General features: G+C 31.1%; 4 protein-coding genes across 5 annotated transcripts; 2 read left to right on the top strand and 2 right to left on the bottom strand.

Annotated features, from left to right (window-relative positions):
- The first annotated feature begins 675 nt into the window (after positions 1 to 675).
- LOC148201120 (serine/threonine-protein kinase PBS1-like) lies at positions 676 to 4605 on the top strand. 2 transcript variants are annotated; one of them, XM_088112243.1, is made up of 6 exons: positions 676 to 821; positions 989 to 1250; positions 1378 to 1595; positions 2341 to 2530; positions 3357 to 3748; positions 3855 to 4605. In XM_088112243.1, exons 2-6 carry the CDS (start codon positions 1100 to 1102, stop codon positions 4326 to 4328), a joined length of 1425 nt encoding a protein of 474 aa, XP_087968369.1. In that variant the 5' UTR covers positions 676 to 821; positions 989 to 1099; the 3' UTR covers positions 4329 to 4605. The 2 variants fall into 2 exon arrangements, with proteins under 2 accessions (XP_087968369.1, XP_087968368.1); XM_088112242.1 differs by having other exon boundaries at positions 765 to 1250.
- A 1442-nt stretch (positions 4606 to 6047) lies between these two features.
- On the bottom strand, positions 6048 to 7683 carry LOC148201119 (bidirectional sugar transporter N3-like). The gene is made up of 6 exons (XM_088112099.1): positions 7557 to 7683; positions 7241 to 7277; positions 6927 to 7137; positions 6691 to 6852; positions 6488 to 6607; positions 6048 to 6396 (listed from the first exon to the last, which is right to left on the bottom strand). Exons 1-6 carry the CDS (start codon positions 7600 to 7602, stop codon positions 6175 to 6177), a joined length of 798 nt encoding a protein of 265 aa, XP_087968225.1. The 5' UTR covers positions 7603 to 7683; the 3' UTR covers positions 6048 to 6174.
- A 3301-nt stretch (positions 7684 to 10984) lies between these two features.
- On the bottom strand, positions 10985 to 13023 carry LOC148201118 (bidirectional sugar transporter N3-like). The gene is made up of 6 exons (XM_088112100.1): positions 12915 to 13023; positions 12343 to 12379; positions 11976 to 12186; positions 11704 to 11865; positions 11498 to 11617; positions 10985 to 11412 (listed from the first exon to the last, which is right to left on the bottom strand). The coding sequence occupies exons 1-6, from the start codon at positions 12958 to 12960 to the stop codon at positions 11173 to 11175; spliced, it is 816 nt and encodes a 271-aa protein (XP_087968226.1). The 5' UTR covers positions 12961 to 13023; the 3' UTR covers positions 10985 to 11172.
- Positions 13024 to 23213: 10190 nt separating this feature from the next.
- Positions 23214 to 24882, top strand: LOC148201117 (NAC domain-containing protein 83-like). The gene is made up of 3 exons (XM_088113511.1): positions 23214 to 23617; positions 23701 to 23951; positions 24044 to 24882. The coding sequence occupies exons 1-3, from the start codon at positions 23437 to 23439 to the stop codon at positions 24308 to 24310; spliced, it is 699 nt and encodes a 232-aa protein (XP_087969637.1). The 5' UTR covers positions 23214 to 23436; the 3' UTR covers positions 24311 to 24882.
- Positions 24883 to 25191: the final 309 nt, after the last annotated feature.

Below are 25191 nucleotides of genomic sequence, written 5' to 3'. Positions count from 1 at the left end.
TAATTTAATTTCTTTGCTTTAAACTTTGTTTTAGTAAAATTTGATGTTAATCTACATTTAACATAAATAGTTAGAGGTGATATCTATATCTTATACGAATTTAATTCTTATATTATTCAGTAAATTTTACATTTTCTTACTCATTTCTTGGACTAATCAACCAATCTTCTATTTATTGGAATAAGATGTAATAAAATTTGCTTATAATAATATAATTGTGATAATACCCAATAATACAATCTTGATGTTTCTGCTAGTATATATTGAAATAGTCATAAAAAAACTTTGATATTGATATTTTTGCCATGTTATATAAAAAGAAAAAAGTTAAAATATTAAACAAAGTAACTCGTACAATAAACTGTCAAAGAAAAATCAAATATGAAAAGAGTACTAAAGAGAAACAAAATAATTTTAATATTTAATGCATGGTCTATTTATAAAAGAACAACAGATAATGTATTCACTATCAATAAAATTTGTCCATAATCAAACTAAAATCGTATATGCTTTACCTAAATATTATAACTTGGCACAAAAATACTCAACAAGGGTAATTATTATTTTTTTTAGATTTTGAAACTAAAATTATCGAACAAGTGTTTTTCTTTTCAAACTTATTCTCAAGATCAATTATTACCAAAACTGTTTTCAAAACTGAAACAAAATAGAACAGTGTAAAAACTTAGAACGAGAAAAAACAAAAGTAAGACTGAGATGATGTTGGAAAATATGAAAATGGAGTGTGTTTATAATATAATATATGAAGGATGAGTGGCATTGGTAAGATGAATGAAGAAATTAGTAATGGAGCGTGGAAGGTGATTGGGAAGATTGGGTGTCTTGGGTTTCATAATTAGTGGAGTTTGGTGGACTTCACCAAATTCTTTCACTACAATCTGTTTGTTTGTAAATAAAATAATATTAATAGAGAATAGAATAGAAACTCTAACCCTTACTGTTGCTATGTGTTTTGATTCCCTTGCAGTTGATTGCGTTGAGTTGCAGTTGCAGTTGCAGTTGCAGTTGCAGGTGTATTGTTAACTCTGAATTTCACTGAGTGATTGATCATTGATTGGAATTTGGGGATAAACATTAGATGGGTTGCTTTTCCTGTTTCGATTCGAGTTCAAGTTCGAGGGAGAATCACAACCTCCGTTCTCACCACCACCCACAACCCAATTCCAATTCCAATCCCAATCCCAATATCAATCTGTCTCTCCCTTCTCAGATTTCCAAGTTGCCATCTGGTCAGTCTCTTACTTTTTTTTCATCTCATTTCAAGCCATCAAATCAATTAGCTATTTAATTAGTTGAATTCTAGGGGATCCACAACACAATTCATATGAATTCTTTCTGTTGCAATTGGAATTGCAGGAGCAGACAAGTTACGGTCCAGAAGTAATGGAGGTTCCAAAAGGGAATTGCCTCCTTCCAACACCAAGGAAGGACACGGACCCGCCGTCCAAATCGCTGCTCAAACTTTTACTTTCCGTGAACTTGCTGCTGCAACCAAAAACTTCAGGCCAGAATCCTTTGTAGGGGAAGGTGGTTTTGGAAGGGTCTACAAAGGCAGGCTTGAAACCACTGGTCAGGTACAGTCACCACTTTTCACTCTCTCCACACATGGGGAAGAAACAGAGTAAATCATCACTAATCACTGTGCTTTCTTGGAATCAATGGTTCTGGTCCACTGTCAGAATATCAAAATTATTTCTTATCTTAGACATGATCTTTGATTTGGTTCCACTTCCACCAAGACCAATGAATTTGATTTTCCTTGGTCCATCGTTTTACAAAAATGCTTTTATCACTCTCGATAATGCTATACAGAGATCCATGGTGATTGATATATATCATCATATACTACCATCTATTCCAAGGGGATAAGGCCTGGTTATAAAATAGGGAAATAAAGATAGTTTTTATGATTATTTGGATGAACTTAATTCCGTAGATGTTCTGAAGATGTTGAATCATCTGTGTTTAAATCTGAAATATCTATTATTGTGCTCTGCCAAATATTTATGTTATGTTCACAAGTTTGTATTTGGCCGTTGTCTTCTGAATGATCAAGTATACATTTAAATTCATGTTTCTTCTTCATCAGATAACTTAACATTTACCACCCCCTGTGCAGGGGCCCACATTTCATTAGGTTCTTTTTGCACCAATTGAAATGCTTTACCTTTCACACCACTAAAGTTCTGTCTAAAATTATAACTCTCCTTTTCAAAGAGACCATTCTTAATTGTAAATGCAGAGTAATCAAAGAGTTTTTATGTGGTTGAGACCTCTAGTTATTAGTGAGTCCTAACATCTGATCATTTGGCTGTGCAGATTGTTGCAGTCAAACAGTTAGACAAAAATGGTCTACAGGGTAATCGGGAATTCCTTGTAGAGGTTCTCATGCTCAGTCTTCTGCATCACCCTAACCTTGTGAATCTCATTGGATACTGTGCGGATGGGGAACAACGCCTCCTTGTTTATGAATTTTTGCCTTTGGGATCATTGGAAGATCACCTTCATGGTATGGTTGTTTAACTCTCTTCTTAGTTCTTTGATTGAAGGTTTTAGGTTAATGTTTCTCAGATATTTAAAATTCCCTGAAAACCGAAATCAATAGCTGATATATTATTTGAGACTCTAAACAGTATGCAATACTTATACGAGAAAGAAAAATATTAGAAGTTATTGCAATTTTATCATTTCCGATATTGTCAAATATCACAGAAACTTATATCCTTTAATGAAATGATCAAAACATGTAAACTACTTTATGTGTTTTGGGATGCATAAAACTGTAAATACTGCTGTGCAGAAAATACTGAAATGACATTAAATTCTGATACTGGTCACTGTATTCTTTGACACACTTTACTTTCTCTTGTATAATGACATTTCTAGGTAGTGAGTGAGCCGTTCTGCCACGCCAATATTGCCTATCTTCTTCTATTTCCCTACAATGCATGTTGTTTGTTTGTTTTCTTACGTATCTACTTAAATTGATAGAGCCCTTACTCTTGCAATGGTTTTTTGTTGTCTTTGTATCATGATTAAGATTTATATGCGGCTTTTACACCCTGGCATGAGAACATCCATGCTCGTTATGTTATGCCCATCTAATTTTTATATTCCAAGCATTGCCTCTCTAATACATAATTACTCTTTAAAGGGTGAGTACGTCCACAAAGTAGCATAACACAACATAGGTAATTTATACACTCCTAACCATGTAATTTTTTGATAGAAAATTACTTATGGTTTGCATGCTATATGTAGACTGCCTTCTTAAACAATATGTAGTTGTCATAATTACAGTTGATGTTTAAATTTGTTTATTGATCTCTGTGCAGATGTTCCCCCTGATAAGGAACCACTAGATTGGAACACCAGAATGAAAATAGCTGCTGGTGCTGCAAAAGGATTAGAATACCTGCATGACAAGGCAAATCCTCCTGTCATTTATAGAGACTTCAAGTCGTCTAACATATTACTTGACGAAGCATACCACCCTAAGCTTTCTGACTTTGGTCTTGCGAAGCTTGGTCCTGTTGGTGACAAATCACACGTTTCTACCCGAGTCATGGGAACTTATGGTTACTGTGCTCCTGAGTATGCTATGACTGGACAGCTGACAGTGAAGTCTGATGTATATAGCTTTGGGGTTGTCTTCTTAGAGCTTATTACTGGCCGCAAAGCAATCGACAGCACCCAGCCCCATGGAGAACAGAATCTTGTCACATGGGTTTTGCTCTATTCTCTCTCTCGTCATTATAGTTAGTTCAGACTGCATAAACTCTTGTAAATTAAAACGGTGTGGTGATTGTGGTTTTAGTTGTATGTTTGTGCAGGCACGTCCACTTTTTAACGACCGCAGGAAGTTTTCAAAGTTAGCTGATCCTAGGCTGCAGGGACGGTTTCCCATGCGTGGTCTTTACCAGGCTCTAGCTGTTGCGTCAATGTGCATTCAAGAATCAGCTGCCACACGCCCTCTGATTGGAGATGTGGTGACAGCCCTCTCTTATCTGGCCAACCAGGGATATGACCCCAACAATGCTGGCCATGGTTATAGAGGATCTAGCGATGACAAAAGGAACAGAGATGATAAAGGTGGAAGGATACTTAAAAATGATGAAGCTGGGGGATCTGGACGCAGATGGGACTTGGAAGGATCCGAGAAAGATGACTCCCCACGAGAAACTGCTAGAATGTTAAATAGAGATCTAGATAGAGAACGTGCTGTGGCTGAAGCCAAGATGTGGGGAGAGAACTTGAGACAAAAAAGACAACAAAGTTTGCAGGAGGGCAGTTATGGTTCTACCTAAGCCATAGTTTCCTAGCTCAGTCTTTTACAACTTGGGTTGCTTAATTTTATACTTTGAGGCTATGGGAATCTGGACAAAAGAAAAAAATGGGGAACATACCTGGGTAACTCGACCTGCCAATTTCGGCCAAAAGATTAGGTTCTAATTTATTCAGAATCTGCCTAGTAGCCAATACTTGCAATAGCTGCAATATGTATGAACCTCATTACAAAATCTTTTCTAACATAACCTTTTGGCACTCTGTTTCCCCTAATTTCTTTACTGTATTTTTTCTGTACATCTTTCCCAGAACTAGTCATGGTCTCTAGTTTGGAACACCCTAAGTTTGGCAGCAGTAAACATGCACAGACAAAAGGCTTCTCCCATGTGTTTATGATAATCTCAATATCGGCTATAATTGTTATCAACTAGTAACGATCGTAATTAACGTACCCTACTTTGGCTCATGGTAGAAAAATTTTAAGTCTTCTTTCTTTAGTGAATAGTCTTGGTAAATCATTTTAGTCATGAAATTCACAATTACCTCAATTTACCAAAGAAGTGCAATTTTGATCTAATATTATAGACATGAGCGTTTTTTTAAAAATATAACCTTTATGTGAAGCTGTACTTGCATGGTATAAACTTTATTTTGAAGTAGTATTATTTGAATACAATTTCATCCTGGTATTTCACTCCCTAGGTCGTGTTGGTTGAGAAGTTCTGCGACACAAACACAATTTATTTAGTCTAATATAGTTTAGTGAAGTCATGCAAGGATCACACGATTTTAGTATTGTGTGATTAAAACTAAAGTTGTGCATAGGAGATAAACTTCAATATTATGTGATTAAAACTAAAATTCTGCAGGAAAAACACCACTTCAATTGTTATGACATTATTAATTGCTTACATTAAAATATTATTTATCATTAATAATATATAATTTGATTTAATAAAAAATAACATTATTAATTTATTATAAAATTTTCACTTCAGAGTATTATTTTAATATGTGAAATGCTTTCTTCTAGTTTTCTCATCTTTTCTTGCATTGATAGTTTTAATGGTACCAACTTTAGAGAAATATTATCTGTTATTTTTTGTGAAAAATTAATGTTATCTATTAAGAAAAAATTATTTATGGTTTAAATTAATACCTAGATATTATTACATTTTTATTTTTTATAAACTTAGTTTATTGATTTTCTTTTTATTTATTCCTTTTGTAAAAGTTTCTCAATATTGTTTTAAGTTAGTATATATTCTTATATTAGTCTATTTATATATAAAATTAGTTGTTATATAAAGACTTTTTTGTTTATATTTTTTAAAATATAATAAGTTTGAAATGATAAAAAGTTTTTATTATTTTTTTAATCATTTTTACAACAACTAGTGATAATTTAAGAATTTAATTTATTTTATCTTTTTTAATTATGCATTTCATAATAAGTTTCGATTTACCATTTAAAATTATAAATAATTCACATCTCCATTCAATAAGCATCAATAAAATGTTTGGCTCTGGTGTATGTTTCAGAGCCTTTATGATGAATAAAGAAAAAATTATATCCTTGGTATCTTTGCTCTAAAAACAAAGTAATAAAAAACTCTATACATGTTAAGTATGCTTTAAAATAAATGTCTTTGTTGTTGATGGTTAGCTTGGTATTAAGAGATGAATTAGTAATTGTTATATTAAAATATCATTGATGGAGAAGTACATTTATGGTGAGAAATGACAATGGTTAGAGTAAATTAACAAGATAATTAAGTTATAAATCTAGACAGCTAGAATACAAGTTAAAGAAAGATAAAAGTAGATGGGGGTGATGGGAATGGCGGTGCCCACCAACAATGGCTATTAGACCCTGCAATCGTTAGGTTCATCACTTTCCTTCTCCGCCATAGTCTCTTCCTTCTTCTGTTCTTGCTCGTTTTCCTCCACATGAAACACCTCACCACTTTTCAGTTGCTCTACCTGTGCCTTCTTTTGCATTTTATCAACCTTCTTATTGCCATTCCGGTAAATGGCATAAAGCATCATCTGAATTAATCCAAGTGCAAAACCAAGTACATTTGGAAGCTACACAACAAGAACCAAAGTAGGCATTATTATTACTATATCCATTATGTGAGTGATTAAATACTTGTTATATTATTAAAACAATACTTACAGCAATGCATATGTCCTTGAGAAAGAGACCATAACCAAACCACATTATGGCACTCAATGTGAGGGTGAATGACAGATTGAAAGGCATAAATTCAACACTCCTTGTCCGAACAACTTGTGCCTTTTGAACAAAATCATCGCACAATTAACTAACACGCATGCATAAAATTTATCAGTGGAATTAGTGAATAGGGATTTACATACCACAATGCTGAGTGGTGCTGCAAAGACGCTAATCGAAAGAGAAACACATATCCATCCAAGAACTTGGACACGGAGGGAACCATGCACAGCAAAATGTGTGACTAAGAGGATCAGAACAAAGGACCCCACATTCATTGCCAAAAATAGCTTCAAAGTTAGCTTCTGCATAATCAACAATATATATTAGAAATCAGAAAGAATATATATGTGCTCATTCGATAAACCAACATTCGTACCCTAGCATCCCTTGCCGCATAGGTGATGTACAAGATGATGTAGATCATCTCAATCACACATCCAAATGAGTTAATGGTCAAGAGAAGAAAAGCGTCTTTTTTTAGTAAGGCATAGTATAACCAAAGCATCGAACTGAACAATGCCACCAGGTAAGGCAGTGACTGAAATCCCTCGGTTGATTTCTTCTTCACTATTCGGTAAAATGTTGTTCTGCAATATTTTACGTAAATGTACATTCGTTAACCAAAATCAAATTCAAATCTTTTTTCTATTTTCAAGTGTCAACCGAAAGGGTTCATGAATATCTACTTACATTGGAGCCAAGAATACCAAAAACGAAATGACGTTACCTGTGCATTATAAACAGAAACAGTTAATTATTTTGTCCAGGAACAAGGTTAATGCATGACATACGCATGAAAAGTGTGGTTCAATTTTTTGTGTATGTATGATAAAAGATTGATGGAAGTGCAGGAAAAACTTAAATGATAGTAAATAGTATAATTCTAAAAAATGAAAGGAAAGGAATTAATAGTGAAAGGAATAAAGTCCCCAGTAGCTGTTAAAGAAGGAGATTAGAGAGGCTTATATAAATGATGTATGCATGCATTGATTGATATTGTATATACCTAGCATGCCGAAAGCAAAGGCCAAAGTACTGTGGCTGATTGCCATTGATGTTGATTCTGCAGAAAGGAGTAGTGGTAAGGCAAACTTAACTAGTTTCTTTGAAAAGCTGAATGCCTAAATCTCATGCAGGAACTGACGTTGCTGATGATCTCGTTACATGCCCACTATTTATATATGCAAAATGAACGAGTGAGCTAGCAAAGTAACGATAAAAAAATAAAAGAAAGGAGAATCTGCAAATTAAAATATACCAAACATAGGTACGAGGGTGGCATCACTGTTATTTCACAACATATATTAAATACCGTATCATACATGCACTGGTATTTAATATATGTTGTGAAATAACAGTGATGCCACCCTCGTACCTATGTTTGGTATATTTTAATTTGCAGATTCTCCTTTCTTTTATTTTTTTATCGTTACTTTGCTAGCTCACTCGTTCATTTTGCATAAATGGAAAGTGAGAACATCCTCGGCCACAGCCCACACTGAGGTTGGTGTCAGGTCGTGTAATGTAACTGCTTCAACTCCACAATAGATCATTGATACATCAATAACTATTATTCCTGTGAACCGAGATGTGCTACTTAATCATCAATCACTTGATATTAAGATACAAAAAAAGAAACAAAGCTACACCTTTTATATCACAAACATTTTAAAAAAAAATATTACAAAAAAAATTAGTACAATTTGAAGTTTCTCTTATTTTTTTTTTCTCTAGATATAAACACTGATGATTATGCATTGTATATAGTTAGAAAAATGATATCACATAAATTTCTTATATTTATTTAACATTATTCTTTCTTATCTTTAAAAAAATACAAAAATTCATTTTATTATAATTATTTTATTTTTATAATATATGTAAAAAGTGTCTCTCTCTACCATTACTCAAATAGTTATTAGTGTTATACATGGAATCCTATTTAATATAAAAAATGATTCACACGGCATAGCTTTTATTGAGTACAACAGACAGAATTAACGAGAGGCGAGGGTTTGTGTTTGACCTGGAAAGGGGAGGATTCGTATATAAACGATGAGAGGAGGAGGAGATGTTAAATAAATGGAGATATGGGTCCCACTCATTGTTTTCTAAATGCTTCTTATATTTTATTGATCTTTTTCCTCGGAATTTTCAGGTCCCCTTTTCCTGAATGAATGGGAGAGAAAAGAGTTTGTTAATTAGCATGATGAGGTCCATTTTGGCGCAGAAAGCTGATTGAGTCAGGTTCACTAATCATGCTTCACTTTGGCAGTGAGTGATGAACAAATATATATGTAATAAGCTTTGATTTAGTGGTGGGCAGAGACGAGTTGAAGTTTGTGATGCAGAATAAAATCAGGGGTTACAGTGAAACATCCATGAGTGATGATGCTTTTTGCGCTGTAAATGAATCCTGATTCTTCAAAGAATAAAATCTGTGGTTAGTGATGAATAGCTAATTAAGAAAAGGTGACCATTAAACGTTAGAATAGTTCAGAGAATCCTGCATATTCCACTCTATAAACAACAACGTCAAGGTTTATTTACTTTCCCATAGAGGTCCTCCACCATCGGTTACATGCTAGCTTCTTCTACCACTCTTCTAATCACTACACACGTAGGTCCTATATCTTTTTCTACAAAATAAATCATAATCAACCAAAGCAACATCAATGGTAGCCACATGTCTACTCAGTCAACCACCACATTGCTTTTATACTACCAAATACCTATGCTTTCCCTTCTCCTTCCACTCATTAAACCTTACTCAAATAATTATAAGGCAAAAGTTCTTTTAGGATACAAACAAAGTTCTTATAGATAATTAAATATGTAAAATAGATGTAATATTTTTTTTGTTGTAAGCTTATGTTCATCCAATTTTGTAAATTTTAATTATCACCTTATTATTTTCTAAGTTCCTTTACTTTTCAAAATATTATATTTCTAAAATGTCATATACCCATATATAGGTGTTTAGATTTTTCCTAAGAACAGAAATAAAAACATAAAATATAAGTTATATAATAGAGAAAAACTCTAATTTGAGTTAGCAAACTCTAATAATCCTCAATATTCAAACACTTTAAGATGGACGTAACTTGGGAGGAGAAAAAAAGGAAAACATATACTAAGAATTTAGTAGATTTGGCAAGAGATGGAAGATATGCGTTGGCCAAACATCACTAGAGTACATTTATTTATACAGTCACCAATAAAGTTTTAAAACTATAATATAGTTGACAATGTAAGGGAAACGTTGTTTTGACACATTTTGCAACTAATTTCAAGAATATAGTCACTAAAAAAAAACTTTTGTACTTATCATGAAAAAGAATAAAATAGTAAATATAAAATGTGGATACTATAATTTATTAGGTATCAAAATGGTGAAATCTCAATCCAAAATCATCATGCCATAAATCTCTCGTCAGTGAGCTAAAAATAATTTGTCCAACTAACTCTCATCCGAAATCTCATTGCTATATACTTATACAACATTATGAAATGTAACTGAGAAGAAACTAATCCCAAAAATGTATTCAATTTAGATTGACTTTATTTTTTATGTGTCTTTAAACTATATTGATTTTGAAATATTAAAAAAGTTGTATTATATTTAAAATATCAATCCCATTTGTACAATCAGCCCAATTAAATCCTAGGTTAAATTGATTTATTTCATTCATATAGATTTTCAGTTTAAAAGTAATCTCTCATTCATTGTTTTTTTGGTTTTTCATTAGTCGTATAGGTGCCCAACTTGCTATATATATACTTATGATGACGAGAGGAGTAACACAAAATATATATATTCATTTGTAAACTTGTTTATTTAATTAATTAAATAAGTTTAAATATAGTACTGAATTTATTTCTTTAAGTGATCAGTTAAGTTCAAATTTTACAAACTCGACATTAACAACATGTAAATATTTATTTATTTAAATTGATCGGATATTATGAAATTTTTTACTTAATTATAAAAATATAATAGTATAGAATGCTTGGATTTTCAAGCATGTTGACTAGATATATATATATATATTTAGAAAAATAATATTTTGACGTTCATAAATTTTTTACATAATATTTAATATTACTCTTTTTTATTTTTTATTCTTTTTTTAGAAAAATTACAAAAATTTACTCTTATTTTATATTTGTACTATGTGTCATATGTGTGAAATAAATATGTAAAAGTATGTCCTATGTCTATATTTATATGTAAATTATTATCTGGTACTAAATTATTTATTAAATTAAAAAAAAAGTTGAAACTAACTGAAGAAATAATGTTATGACAATGACTATAAAAGTGGCAGTGAGTTAAATAAGTATAATTCAAATCTTATTTGTTTTAAAACGAGTCAAACTATAGCTCAAGTTGTCCATAAGACACTTTCAAAGAAATAAACCAAACTTGGGGGACGAAATTTTTACAAACCAAGCCTAAAGTGTAAGGGCTCTCTCAAACACGCATCAGTGAGTTAATATTACCTAAGCAATAACTAACGTGGCCGTAAGTTTGAAATCGCTATTACATGCAGATAACTACAACTTAATGGAACACAAGTACGTAGATAGTGAAGACATGATCCTCGTACGTAATGAATCATTCAGACCTCGCACTCTTGTTTCTTTTTCTCCTCTCTTTCAACTTGGTTCTTTTTTTCTTCTTCATCTTCCTCCACGGGAAACACTTCTCCAGTTCCCATCGGGCTCGCTACAACAATGTTCTTCAGTGGCTCTTGTGGAATATTCTTTTCCATTTTATTACTCTTTTTATTTCCTTTTCTGTAAATTCCGTACAGCACCATCTGAAGCAACCCCAGCACAAAACCAAGCACATTCGGGAGCTGCACAGGAAGAAAAAAAAAACAAAATAGTCAGTCGCTGAATGTTAAAATAATTCATCCCTTGTATTTGTACGACAACACTTACAGCAATGCATATGTCCTTGAGAAAGAGACCATAACCAAACCACATTATGGCGCTCAATGTAAGGGTAAATGACAAATTGAAAGGCATAAACTCTACACTCTTCGTGCGAACAACTTGCGCCTGCAACAACCAGAAAATAAGATATAAACAAAGTGGGTGCAAAAAAATCATTTGAACACATGGATCAACTGAGGAATTCTGCGTACCACAATGCTGAGTGGTGCTGCAAATACACTGACTGAAATGGAAACACAAATCCATCCCAGAACTTGCACACGAAGGGGACCATGCACGACAAAGTTTGTGACTATCAATATCAAAGCAAAGGAGCCCATGTTCATCGCCGAAAACAGCTTGATGGTCAAGTTCTGCAGTTCAAATAAACAAACAATTTTAGTGTTTAAATTGGTGCCGACATGCATGCATATATATGATCAATCATTTTATTAATAAGCAAAGTTTGTCTGTGGTTGAATACCCTAGCATCCCTGGTTGCATAGGTGATGTACAAGACGATGTAGATTATCTCTATGACACATCCGAATGAGTTAATGGTAATGAGGAGAACAGCATTTTTTTTCAGCCATGCATAGTACAACCAAAGCATTGAGCTGAATAATGCTACTAAGTAAGGCAATGACTGAAAACTTTCCGTTGATTTCTTCTTGTATATCCGGTAAAATGTTGGCCTGCAATATTCAAACATGTTCAGTTTTAAACCTTTTAAGGTTATCGTTAACCTAAATATTGTTTAGTCTTTTCTTTTTCTATTTTAACATAAAACCATTAACTAAATGCAATTAGTCACAATGAATTCGTTGATAGACAGATAATCATTTACTTACACTGGAGCCAAGAATACCAAGAACGAAATGACATTACCTGCATGTGTATCAAAAAGACAACAATTCGTCAGCAAACATTTTTCTGATACAACCCAACCACACAGGTAGAAAAGGTCTATTCACTAAGCCTTTTTAAAGAAATATATAATAAAATAATTAGGGTGAAGAAAAAAACAATGTTCAGTTAAATATTGAATTTTGACCAATCACTAAAGCATCAGAATAACCGACAAGCTGGTCGAAAACGAAGAGACACCGCAATTGGTGTGTTTGGTAACAACTGGTGTGAGAAGTATCTGATATCATTGTGTTTACTGCATAATCTGATATTTTACGAAAAAAAGAAAAAAACTCTCTTGCATATATATGTCTCCTTCATGAGTTGTTTACTTATTTTACAAGTCTCATAAGATTAAAAGAATAACTAAAAAACTCATAATAAGAATCAGAAAAAAATATATAGACCAAAAAATCAAATTATATTTTTTAAAAAATTGAAAAAAAAAATGTCAGTATGATGAAGAGGCGGATGAGTAATAAAAAGAATGGTTGGTAGGTTGATATATACGTACCCAGCATGCCAAATGCAAATGCCAAAGTATGGTGAGTGATAAGCATGTTAGGTTTGTTTTTGAGTTTGGGGGGAGAAAGGGAGAAAGTATGAGTTGAACTGAATGTGAGGGAGAGAAGGTAGGTGGTGATGGTGAGATGGTGTCACAATACAAGTGTATATATACACAGAGTTGATGAGAAAGAAAGCAGCTAGAAAATAAAAATAAAATAAAATATATTTATATATATTACATATATTGTTCCGAGGGCAGGGGAAAATATGCCTTGTGCATTTTTAGTTGGCATCGTAGATTCCATGATTTTAATTTGTGTCATTCAGTGATCATGTATGATGATCAGTCAATACGCGAAGATAGAAAACGTACGACAGGACAGAATCAGCATTCTTCCATTCCACTTTCTACATTCCTCAATCAACGTATCCATTCACGTCACTACCATTAATTAAGAGTTCAATCAAACAAAAAGCAAATAATGGTCAAAAGCTCACTATGCAAATTATGCATGCAGTACAATAATCAAATTCATTTCTATATTCCAACTATTCAATAATTGACGTCCCAAGTGTTTTACTATATGTATGTAAAATAGGGCAAAAATAGAAGTTGCTTTAACTGGATTAGGAGATCAGAAGTCAAACACTACCAAATTCATTCCAAGTAATATTCATATTCATCTTCTTTTTCTTTTATTTTTCATCCTATTACTTCGCATAACAATCATTTCTTCACTTTAATATTTTTCTTATATTGAAAAATAATACGCTCTCAAAGTAATTGAAAAAATCAAATGAAATGCATTTCTGTAATCAATTATAGAGGTCTATAATTTAAATTATAACCACTGATAATTGATTATATTAATATTATAATCGATTATCAATAAAGTAGTAGATCTCTTAAACGATTTGAATGTTAAGTAATCGATTACATCTTATTATAATCAATTACTAGATGTAATCGATTATCAGACCTAAAAAATATATGTGGGTGTACAATTTTATCTTTTACAATGTCTCATAACCAAAGTTACACACTTTCATACGACTTCACCTTTTACAGTTAATTTTTTTTCATTTAAAATCGTGTGAAAACAGCAAAACTTATTCATAACTGTAATTTAATTTTTTTTTGTATAGATCCGTAATATCAAAATTGTTTTTGACTAAAAAGGTAAAAGAAAAGTATTAGTTCCCGTAACAATCATTTCTTCACTTTAATATTTTCCAACAAGTGTTTCAAAATAATGTCTGCCAACTTATTTTCCGTCTCAAAATGATCGTGAGTTAATTAATTGTAGTTTTTGTGATTTGGATACCATTTGGTGGGAAATAGACATCTGTCTTGAAGGTGTTAATCAGCATCGTGATGGAGCACCATGAAAAGTTTACTTAAGGTGCTTTGCTTTACAACCTTTGATTAATAATAATGGGAAGAAAAGAAAAGAAAAGTGGTATTATATGTAAATGATAAACGTATTTAATTTTGTGATTTGAACAGTAACACGCAGGCTTTGAACACGTACACATGGGGGTGGTGGGTGGACAGAGATACGTCAAAGTAGCCTGATGAACCATAAATATTGATCCTGGAATAAAATCGTGGGCTACAGTCAAAGCAGTACTCTGAACCATATATCATGATACTCTTTTGCTGTAAATCAATCATGTTTTCTATTACAAGAATCAAATCTGGGGTTCATAATGCCTGTTTTCTGGGACTGCCTTAAAAACCGTCCACAAAATGTTACAAAAGTCAAGAGAATCTCCCGTCACCTTAATATATATATTTATATATATACATATATTGTCATGTTCTTGTGCCTAGTTACAGACAACGGACCAAATGAAGCAGTAGGCTCATAAACACTATTACTGAACACCGTATTTGTTGAATAATTTAAGCAGCTAGGTACAAAATAAAAACAGATGATCCAACAAAAGTAGTTTTGAAGCGAAGCTAATGCTACACCATACATGTTTCAACAAATACTTTAGAGTCAATGAACTTTGTAGTTTGGCTTTCTGCTGAGTCCCACCATCAGCATAGCATCATTGGACAATTTGACTAGATTGGCTTGTAGCCAAAGGATCCATGTCACAAACTACAAGTACATTTAGTATAGATGTCTCGTTGAATATAATCCACCGCATGATCTTAGGATGGACAACATATGTCCAAATTTTTATAATTATTTTATATATTTTTTAATGGGTATGAAATTTTTATTCGCGTCAAATAATTTTGAGTATACTCATATATTTAAGTTTATATCCATCTTTTCACTATTTAAAATATTAATTAAGTAATTTTTTTATAGAAAACAAAACTTACAATGAAAAATCGTGACATTAATAATTATTTAATGTCAAAATATACATATTGTTCACTTATCAAAATCAAATATCAAACAAAAAAAAAGTATACTTAAACAATAAATTATAATTAGATAATATGAAATAAGAACATTAAACTAACCATTGGATTAAAATAAAAATAATGAAATATGTATCTTAAAAATAAGTTACGAAATTAAGAATTAAAGAAAAGTCTAAAAATGTCTTCATAATTTAAAATACTAAAACATATGTCTGCGTGGTTGAATATAATACACCCATGCTATTAGGATGGAGTACATATGTCCCAATTTGTTTATTTTACTTTTATAGTTAATTCGTAAGAAATTTTTATATTATTTTTATCATTATTGAAGAATGAGTATACTCATAATTGAGTATATACGTGTCCATTTTATCATTCTAAATATTAAATGAATATTTTTTTTTATAAAAATAATTATAATAAAGAAGACAGGACATTAATAAGTATTCAATTATAAAATATACATGTTTTCTATGTATCAAACAAGAAACTATACTTACATAAATATTAAATAAATAATAAGAGTACCCAACCAACAATTGGATAAATCAAATCATTATAAAAGAAAAAGTAAATATAAAGTATATGTCTTAAAATAAATTACGAAATTAAGGATAAATGAAAGGTTTATATAAATTTTCTAAACTAATAAACTAAAAGTATTTTCATAATTTAAAATAGGAATAGGTATAAGAATCAAACTAGAATAGATATGTAAATATTTAGTTCGGCCTAATAATCAATTTAAAAAATTAAACATTACTAGACCCATGTGTATATCTAGTCAATTCAGAAATTTTTCATTAAAATCAGAATAAGTTTTATGAAAACTTGTTCATTTTTCATTCCTAAAATGTTATAACTCAAGGAATTTATCATGTTGAATTATAGGACACTGTTCGAGTGCGATCAGCAGCAACGAAAAGACACTTTCGAAAAATATGCAAAGTCTAGCAAAATATTAAGTAAATAGAAGAAGAAAAAAGGAAATAATTAAAAAATGAAGATATAAAAATTTATTTCCACTGTGTGTGTGTAAACATTTACATTTTCAGGCTTTTATAGCTATATTTTAAAATCAACTATTTGTTTATTTGTTGTTAAAGTGTAGCAACCACTTATTAACTAAGTAAAAAATCTGTTGATGTGCAAATAAGACATGTTTACCAATAAATACTAGAGTTTGTAAATATACTTATTTATCCAAATAACTATGTCCTTTCATACATATGCATTGTAAAATTTATGATCAACAATTTAATTTATAACTAATATTTTAAAGATTTAATTTAAAATAAAAAAATAAACAATATGTACACCTCTTTAAAATAATAGTGCATCAATTTAATTACTATTACAAATTTTACTATATCGCAAATCTATTTATAACTATACATTTCATATATAATTTAATAATATTCGTTACCGGGTTATGCCTAGGATCCAACTTAATATTAGCCTCTTGAAATAAAGGAAAGATAATATTTGAATAAATAATTTAATTATATAATATAAACGAAACCCATTGATTATAAATACATATTATAACAGAAAGTATAATCATATGATAAATATTATTTATTCATATACTTTCTTAAAATTTGTATAGGAGTTTTAGCAATTGGACTTTCTCCCATTTTGATAATTCAGAGTTTAATAAATTGACGATTATTAGATTAGTCCATCTTGAAAACAGCTGGATCCAAATTCGATAAAAAAAAATTATTTAATTTTTATATATTATTTACTATTTTAATCCAATATCATTGTTATAGATTATAAATAATCATAACACACAAATATAGTTATACATACTAAAAATATATATGATATTTATAACGATTAAAATAACCGTCACATTTACATTTGTCAAAATAGTTTGTGACAAAAATATTTTAATCATTAGTATTTTTACCAGAAAAAAATATATCTAACCGTTAAAAACCGTCACATATTATATAAGGTTTTATACAATTAGAAACCACCAAAAAATATATTATATTTTACTATGACTTTAACACTTATTAAAAGTTTAAAAAATTGCGACATTTTTTTTTAATTTTCAAAATTTCAACTATTAATTATTTTTCAATAATTTTATAATAAAAAGTTAAATTATTTATTTTATTTAAAATCATAGACAATAATATTAATAATTAAATTACTATTTGACTTAAACATGACAATTTTTTTACATACCATAAACAACAATATAAGTGATTGACAAATGTCTAGTTTATTTCATATAGTATATTATTTAGACTCTTATCTTGCATGACATTCATATAAAAAAACTAGTAAAACAATCCCTTCTACTTAGAATATAGAATGAGGAGTAGAGAAAATTGTTGACTTGGTCAATCATCATATTTTCATCATCCTAAATACAATGAAAATTGATTTAGTGTTTAGATCTAATCAAATTTCTTAATGATAGGTAGATACTAAGGATGAATCTACAGTTTCAGTTAATTTAAAAAATCTTGTTCATTAATGCAAAGGTCACTTCCTAGTGAAGAGTAACATGACTTCTAGTATCTTTAGATTAGTGTAGTTGAGTAAGAAAAGTCAAATTAGATCTGAATGTCTTAATCAACATCACTTATCTTTATTGTTATTCAAATTTTTATTTAAAACTGTCCAACATTTATTATTATGTTATTACAATTTAATTATGATTTTAAATTAAAAAAATAATATAATTATAATAAAAAATATTATTATTTATCTGTGTCAGATGTATTATTTGTTGTTTTCTTGTGTTAAAATATTGTTGCTCTTGAATAAATTATAAATTACTATTTTATAAAACAAAATCCATGTGAACACGATCTTGTATTACAATGGAATCAGTATACTTAGTGAATAATTTACACTCTTAACTGGTCATCAATAATTATAAAATAACTATAACATATCCATTAATCAAGACAAAATAAAGGAAATAAGAAAGCCAAATATTGTAATAAAAAATTATCATATTCTTACAACAAATGACAAACAAATAGGCCATCAAATAGCAAACGTTTTACATTCAAGTTTTACATGGTTCTCAAGATGAAATAAATAAAAGGGTTTCACTCAAGTTTACTCTTTATCCAAAAATGGTACTGTAGCTTCGACTCAAGGCAAAGGTCAATTTATTGGTGGAGTGCTTTAATCTGTATTAAAAAGAAAAAATATCATCTATTAACCATTTTACTTCAACAGTCCAACCACTTAAACTAAAAAATATTAGAACAACATTAATCTTCAAAATCCTGTTACCATTTACTTCCTATATAAATTAGCCAAGAAATATACAATCAAATATGAGATTAAGAAAGATGTTGTTTTTCAAATGGAAAGTGTGCATACCCTCGTAATTCATGACCAAATATCCGTGGAAATAAAGGTGTCTGTCCCTGTAAAGCATTCAATCTAACAATTTCAGCATATGCTCAGTTATACTTAGAATACGACTATTATTTACAAGTGAGAACCATTGATTAAACACACACTCCTTCATTCGTCCTTCTCCTCTGTTCCTACATTAAATAAATATTAAAAGTTAAATATTTAATTAACATTAAAAAAATAATTACTAATTAAGTTACTAAAATTATAATAATTAACCATAATTTTTTATTAACTTTTAAAAGCTTTTTTAATGACATTAGGTGAAACATTTCATATTTTACTTTTTCATAATTTTAGTCTATTATTTATTATACATTTAGGGGTGATAAAAAGATAGAGTCTGATGGATATGCAAAAAGTGACTTCTAAATTGTATAATCGACAGGATACTTCTGATTTTTAGATTACACAACCTAAATATGAGGTGTTTCCGTATTTCAAAATTCAGAAGAAAAAAAAAACACTTTAAATCAGAAGAGTAAATCGGAAATTTTCATATTTATGAGAGTGAAGATGAGAGGTATGGGAGTGCAAAAAGAAATCCCACATTGGAATTCGATTGTAAGGTGGGCCTGCGTAAGCGACAACAGAGATGGGCTGGGTTCAGAAATTAGAAGATAAGCTATTTTGAAATTGAAAAAAAAAAGGGTTTTTGGTCTAGGATAAACATCTATTTTGAGTCAATATATTTCTAATTTATAATTTACAATAAAGAAAAAATTACATAGATGAAATGTATTTCATATTTAAAATAATAATTATTTAAATTATAATTCTAACCCTGCTTTAATTCTTGATCCGTAAGCTTGAGTTTCCAACGCTATTTTCCGATTTTAGTTTTCGTATTACTAAATTTTGTAATTCTATTTTATTAATCTATTTAATATATTTTTTTTATGGTGTCTTATTTGAGGATTGAGTTAAAATGACCGATTTTTAACCTACAAGAACTAAAATCCTGAAAAAGAAAATGTAAAGATCAAATGTGCGTGTAAGAAATTGAGACCATATTATCCTTCAGCATAAGTAGTTTAAATTATCACAAGAAATTGTATTAAATGAAAAATGGATAGACGGTTGAAAAAACAAAAAATAAAAACATATGATTGAGAAAAAAAATATTATAAAATAGAGAAAAAGGTATGTGAAATGTAAGTCTTTTTGAAAGTGAAGTAGTAAGAATCTCTCGTTAGGAAAGTAAAGAGATTAAAGTGAAGATGTTTTTCAGTTGATTTTTGTCGACAATTTTGTAATTGTCAATAAATTACATTAGTTATTACCAAACTTTAACAAAACATATTAGATAGAGTTTGAAAGTAAATTTTGAATTTTACAACGTTATGCTTATTATTTGATTTTATTATACGAAAATAGAAGAATAATAAACTAAAACATATAGTAGTGGAAATTAGTGACTCTGATGAGAAATGGATGAGTAAATAATGTGTGAACATTAAAAACATTTAAAGTGAAAAATGGTATGAAGTCATTATTTTTTATTTATTTAACATATCGTATAAGGATAAAATAATTATAAAAAAAAATATATTTTTTCAAGAAAAAAAAATAAAACAAAATTGATAATGTCGAAATATATTTTTTTGAAAGTAAATAGAAGATAGAGTGTGAAGTGAATTGTGGTAACTTGTAAGAGGTGGTTGCAGTGGTCTTTGTTTGACCTCCTTGGAATTTGTTGTCTTCACGGTTACGCTACCTTTTTTTATTTTGATTCTTATTCTTATTCTGGATATGGAGGGGATAAAAATGGCTACCAGCTCAGCTAAGAAAGAGGAATAAAGCTGGATCTGTACATGTGTAATTTGTTTACACAAGGTGAATTCTGTTTACTTTGGTAAAAGAAAGATAATTCATTTTAGAGCATTAACAAGGAGACATGATAATAATAATAATAATAATAAAATATAAATTTAATTTATATATAAAAGATTAACATCACATTCAAATTATAAATATTAAGAGAAGAAATTTTTAATTTTATATTATTTTTAACTTTCTTATTTTTACTTAAAATATAAGAAGAAAAAAATAGAAGTTAGGTTTTGTAAATCTTAAAATCTTACACTTACACTTACACCCATGCCACAGGATTCCATGGCCCTTTTCAGGAACTTTCCTTCTAGCTACCTACCTACTCCTGCTTCAAACTTTCCTTGCCAAAAAAACATCATTAACAATCTTCACAATCTCATATCTCTCAAACCCTCTCATCTTTATAATTACCACTGCTTTTTTGTAACAACTTTTGCTTTGTTTTCAGACACATATCTTATTCCTTCGCCCTTTTGCGAAATTTGGCTTTCCGAGTTGACAAATATTTGGCTTCAAAATCAAGGAACTTCCCTCTTTCAAGTGCCCAATCACCAAAGCAAAGGACCACATTCTCAAGGCATCTCTATGCGTCAACATCACCATCACAATTACAAATAAATAAATAAATAAACAAATAATAGCGAGGTCAACTTTGAAATCAATGCGGACTTTTGAAATTTTTGTTCTACACAATCTCCTAATTGGACGTCGCTGCTTACTTCTACTCTTATTTATTTCATCCCAAATTCTACACTCATGTCTTGTTTTCTACTTTCTTCCACTCCACACCAATCTAAATATTCACCGTCTTATCAAATATTAGATCATTTTTAGATATTCATACGCATCAAACATCATGCAAATGCTGCGTTTCTGTTCTCATTCTCAATCAATCCAAAATAATTAAATCATATCATCTGCGTACAAAAGTTTATGATGAGTACAATTAACAAGCAACTTTCAAAAGTTTATGATGACTACAATTAACAAGCAACTTTCAAACATAGCAATTGATGCCCAAACAAAATTTTCCTCTCTAGGCGTAAAATAGAGCACCGTGCGTCACTGCTTGACAACATCTAGGCCGAGGTGTTCCGCACCCTTTCGTTTCTTCTTTTTTATTTCAAAAAAGTCATCAGGTACATGTAAGATGTACAATTGGTTTTCCTTCCACAGCTCCTAACAACAGGTTTTTAGTCCAACACAAAGCATTAAAAAAAGACAAAACCAACACAATTTGTTCCAATAAATTAAACTAAAAAACGTCGGCGAAATTTATTAACCAACATCCAAACATGCACACCATCATCTATTATTTGAACGCGAAACCTTACCACTATTTATTCCATTTGCCAGCGAAAAAGTTGATGAGTGTGTTGTTGTCTTACAATTATACATTATTATTAATTACATCTATTTTAGTTTAGGGAGTAGAGGTTAAATATTCTTTTTCAAATAGTCTTCATGTTTCAAGTTTAGTTTACTGTTTTATTTTCAGTCTTTTTTCTATCCATTGGTTGAATCGAGTGTTACATGGAGAAAGCATTTTGATACTAAAATCAATATTTGGATAAGTGTTGTAACAAATAAATGTATAATAAATTGTAATAATTTGATTTAGATACAATTATTTTTTTATGTTAATCTTGTTTATAGTTTAACCAACTGATCTATCGAACAGAAATGAAAAGATTGTTGACCGTCTGATCGTTGACCGTTCGATCTGATCGAACGATCTTATTATACAAGATTTATTATTATTATTAAAAAAAGAAAAAGAAATTTTGCCCAAAAAAAGAAAAGAAGAACGGGAGCTCAATATCAGTATAATTGGGGAATGTTGTTCTTAGGTATGTCTCCTTACATATGTGAGAGCGGGAAGCGAGTAAGGATAATTTAAAGGAATGATGGAAAGCTTTTAAAGAGAAGAGATATAAGAAAAGAAAAAAATATGATAAGAGAAGGATGAGAGGAGTGTAAAAGAAAGGGAATATAATAAATATAAAAATAAAGAAACTGGAAAAGAAGGGGAGAGGAATGGAATGAAGAAGAATTGTTACTGAAAACACAATAATTGGAGGGTTTGACGTTTGTGTTGTAATATTTAAAATCGGCCATGACAATGCCCACACGCAAACTCCTTTGACCCTATAGGAAGAGAGAGAGAGCGTAGGGAACATGAAATGGGAAAAATCAGAGCCGCAATGAGGCATACGAAACCCTTTTTCTCTACTCACATAATTCTATAATAATAATAATAATAATATGCAAGTGGGTTGGGAATATTTTTCTTGTGGGAATCTCGTCCTAATAAATAATAAATAAATATGAGAAGTTAAGTTTAGTTTACTACAGCTTTCTAATTATTTATTTTTGAGGCGAAGAAGGTTCCCCTTTCCTTACGGAATTGGGCTTGCTGCATTGTCAATGTTTGAGGCTCGGGCTTAAGAAGAAAGAGACAAAGAATATGAACCGTCCCACGTTTCCATGATCCCCCAAGTTTTCCATATTGCGTAAGCACCCCCCTTCTCTTCCCACATCCCACAATTCTCCCATGAATTCCATTGCGTCAACAGATGGAAACAGTGCGACAACAAGATCGACCAAATCTTCAAATGGGGCATCATTCCAAGCTACCCTCTTTCTCTCTCATCTCCCATCTTACTATAAAACAACCCACACTCCATCTTACTCCATACATACCCTCTTCCTTTCTTTATCTAATAATAATAATAATAATAATAATAATAATATTAATATTAACCCTTTTTCTTCTTTCCTTTTTCCCTTCTTACCCTGCGCTTGCTTTCATGGACTTCTAAGAACCCCCGCCACTGCCTTCAACTGTCTGCTCTACACGGACACAACTTTTATTACTGTATACAGAGAAAAACAAGTAGGCTGCGGTCGAATGGAAAAACTGAATTTTGTGAAGAATGGGGAGCTCAGATTGCCTCCGGGCTTCCGTTTCCACCCAACCGACGAGGAATTGGTTGTGCAATACTTAAAGCGCAAGGTTTTCTCCTTCCCTTTGCCAGCCTCCGTCATTCCTGAGTTTGATGTTTGCAAGTCTGATCCTTGGGATTTGCCAGGTTTCCATAATTCCCTTCTTCCCCTCTCTCTTCTTCTTAACTGATTAAGTCTAATTGCAATGCCTTGTGGATGGTGTGTTTAGGTGATTTAGAGAAAGAGAGGTACTTTTTCAGCACCAAAGAACCCAAATATCCTAACGGCAATCGCTCCAACAGAGCCACCGGTTCAGGTTACTGGAAGGCCACTGGGTTGGACAAACAAATTTTAACTTCAAAAGGGAACCAAGTAGTGGGAATGAAGAAGACACTTGTTTTCTACAGAGGAAAGCCACCTCATGGATCCAGAACCGATTGGATCATGCATGAGTATCGCCTCCTCAACGCTCCGTCTCAGGTCAGGATTCAGAGCGAGCAAATTAACTCGCAATTATCCTCGCGCACGGGTTAATTATTCATACAATGTTTTTGGTTTGTTTGTCTGTTCAGGTTGCCATGGAAAACTGGGTTCTGTGTCGCATATTTTTGAAGAGAAGAAGTGGTTTTAGAAACGGGGAGGAGAAGGAGATGGAGAGTTTGAGAGGCGGAGTGGATAATAGGAAGGTGAGGAAGTCGAAGATGGTTTTCTATAACTTTTTGGAACAGAGCAAGACCGATTCCTCGTCTTCTTCCGGCAGTGGAATTACTCATGAATCAGATGAGCATGAAGAGAGCAGTAGCTCCGACACCTTCCCTTATTTTAGAAGAAAACCTTGACACCCTCCTTTTAAATTCTAGTACTACTGCTTGTTTTATAATCATCTCGGATCAACCTAAGTTTTACCTCTTTCTTCTATTGTCTTTCCCTGTAATTATCTTCTCTCCACCGGCGCTGAGGGTAGTCTAGGTATGGAGTGTGTAATCCAGTTCTTCTTTATTTCCTTCATCATCATGCAAATGGAAAGGCAATGCATCTTTTAGCTAGCTAAACCAGCTAAAAGCTACTGATTTTTTAGTCCCAAAGGAGATGCTTTCACAGAGCAAAAGAGAAATGATCCACGATGGAAAGCATAACAAAAGAGGTTCAAAATACATATATATTTATGTCCAAAAATAAAGGACCGTTTTCAGGAGAACATCCCCAAAATAAGAACATAACATTTGCCAGATCATTGTCGCACTAGTTACTACCGGGCTCTTCTTCCTTTTCTTCGGGGAAAGAAGAGGTTGCAAAACAAGGCTATGGTCATTCTTGTCGGATCCACCTAAATTCCTGTTTTTTTTTAGGGTATTCCCTGCATATCATCATGGTAATTTCTTACAAAATAAACTATGATAGCTTCAGTTCACCTTTTTCCATTTCCACCTTCAAAACTATGCGTATCTTATCCATATCTCCTTTCTACTTGTAATTCTTAACAAGTCCGCAAGTTGATTTATTTTTTTCAACTTTCCAAATCACCAATATTGACTTTATGAAACATTCGATAATTGTTTGTCCAACATATATCACACTTACCATTACTCGATCGTTCACGATCACAATTATTTTTCTTTTGTCAGGTTAACCATAAAATACTGTATATATGGAATGCAAAGTGAGTTAGCCTAACATTTCTGAACATTAAAAATTAAAAACAAGTGATTAAGTTTTAAAA

The sequence above is a fragment of the Vigna umbellata genome, chromosome 4, assembly GCF_029865625.1.
Source record: "Vigna umbellata cultivar VRB3 chromosome 4, Vumbellata_1.0, whole genome shotgun sequence".
NCBI lineage: Eukaryota > Viridiplantae > Streptophyta > Magnoliopsida > Fabales > Fabaceae > Vigna > Vigna umbellata.
This window is presented reverse-complemented; position numbering and strand designations above follow the sequence as displayed.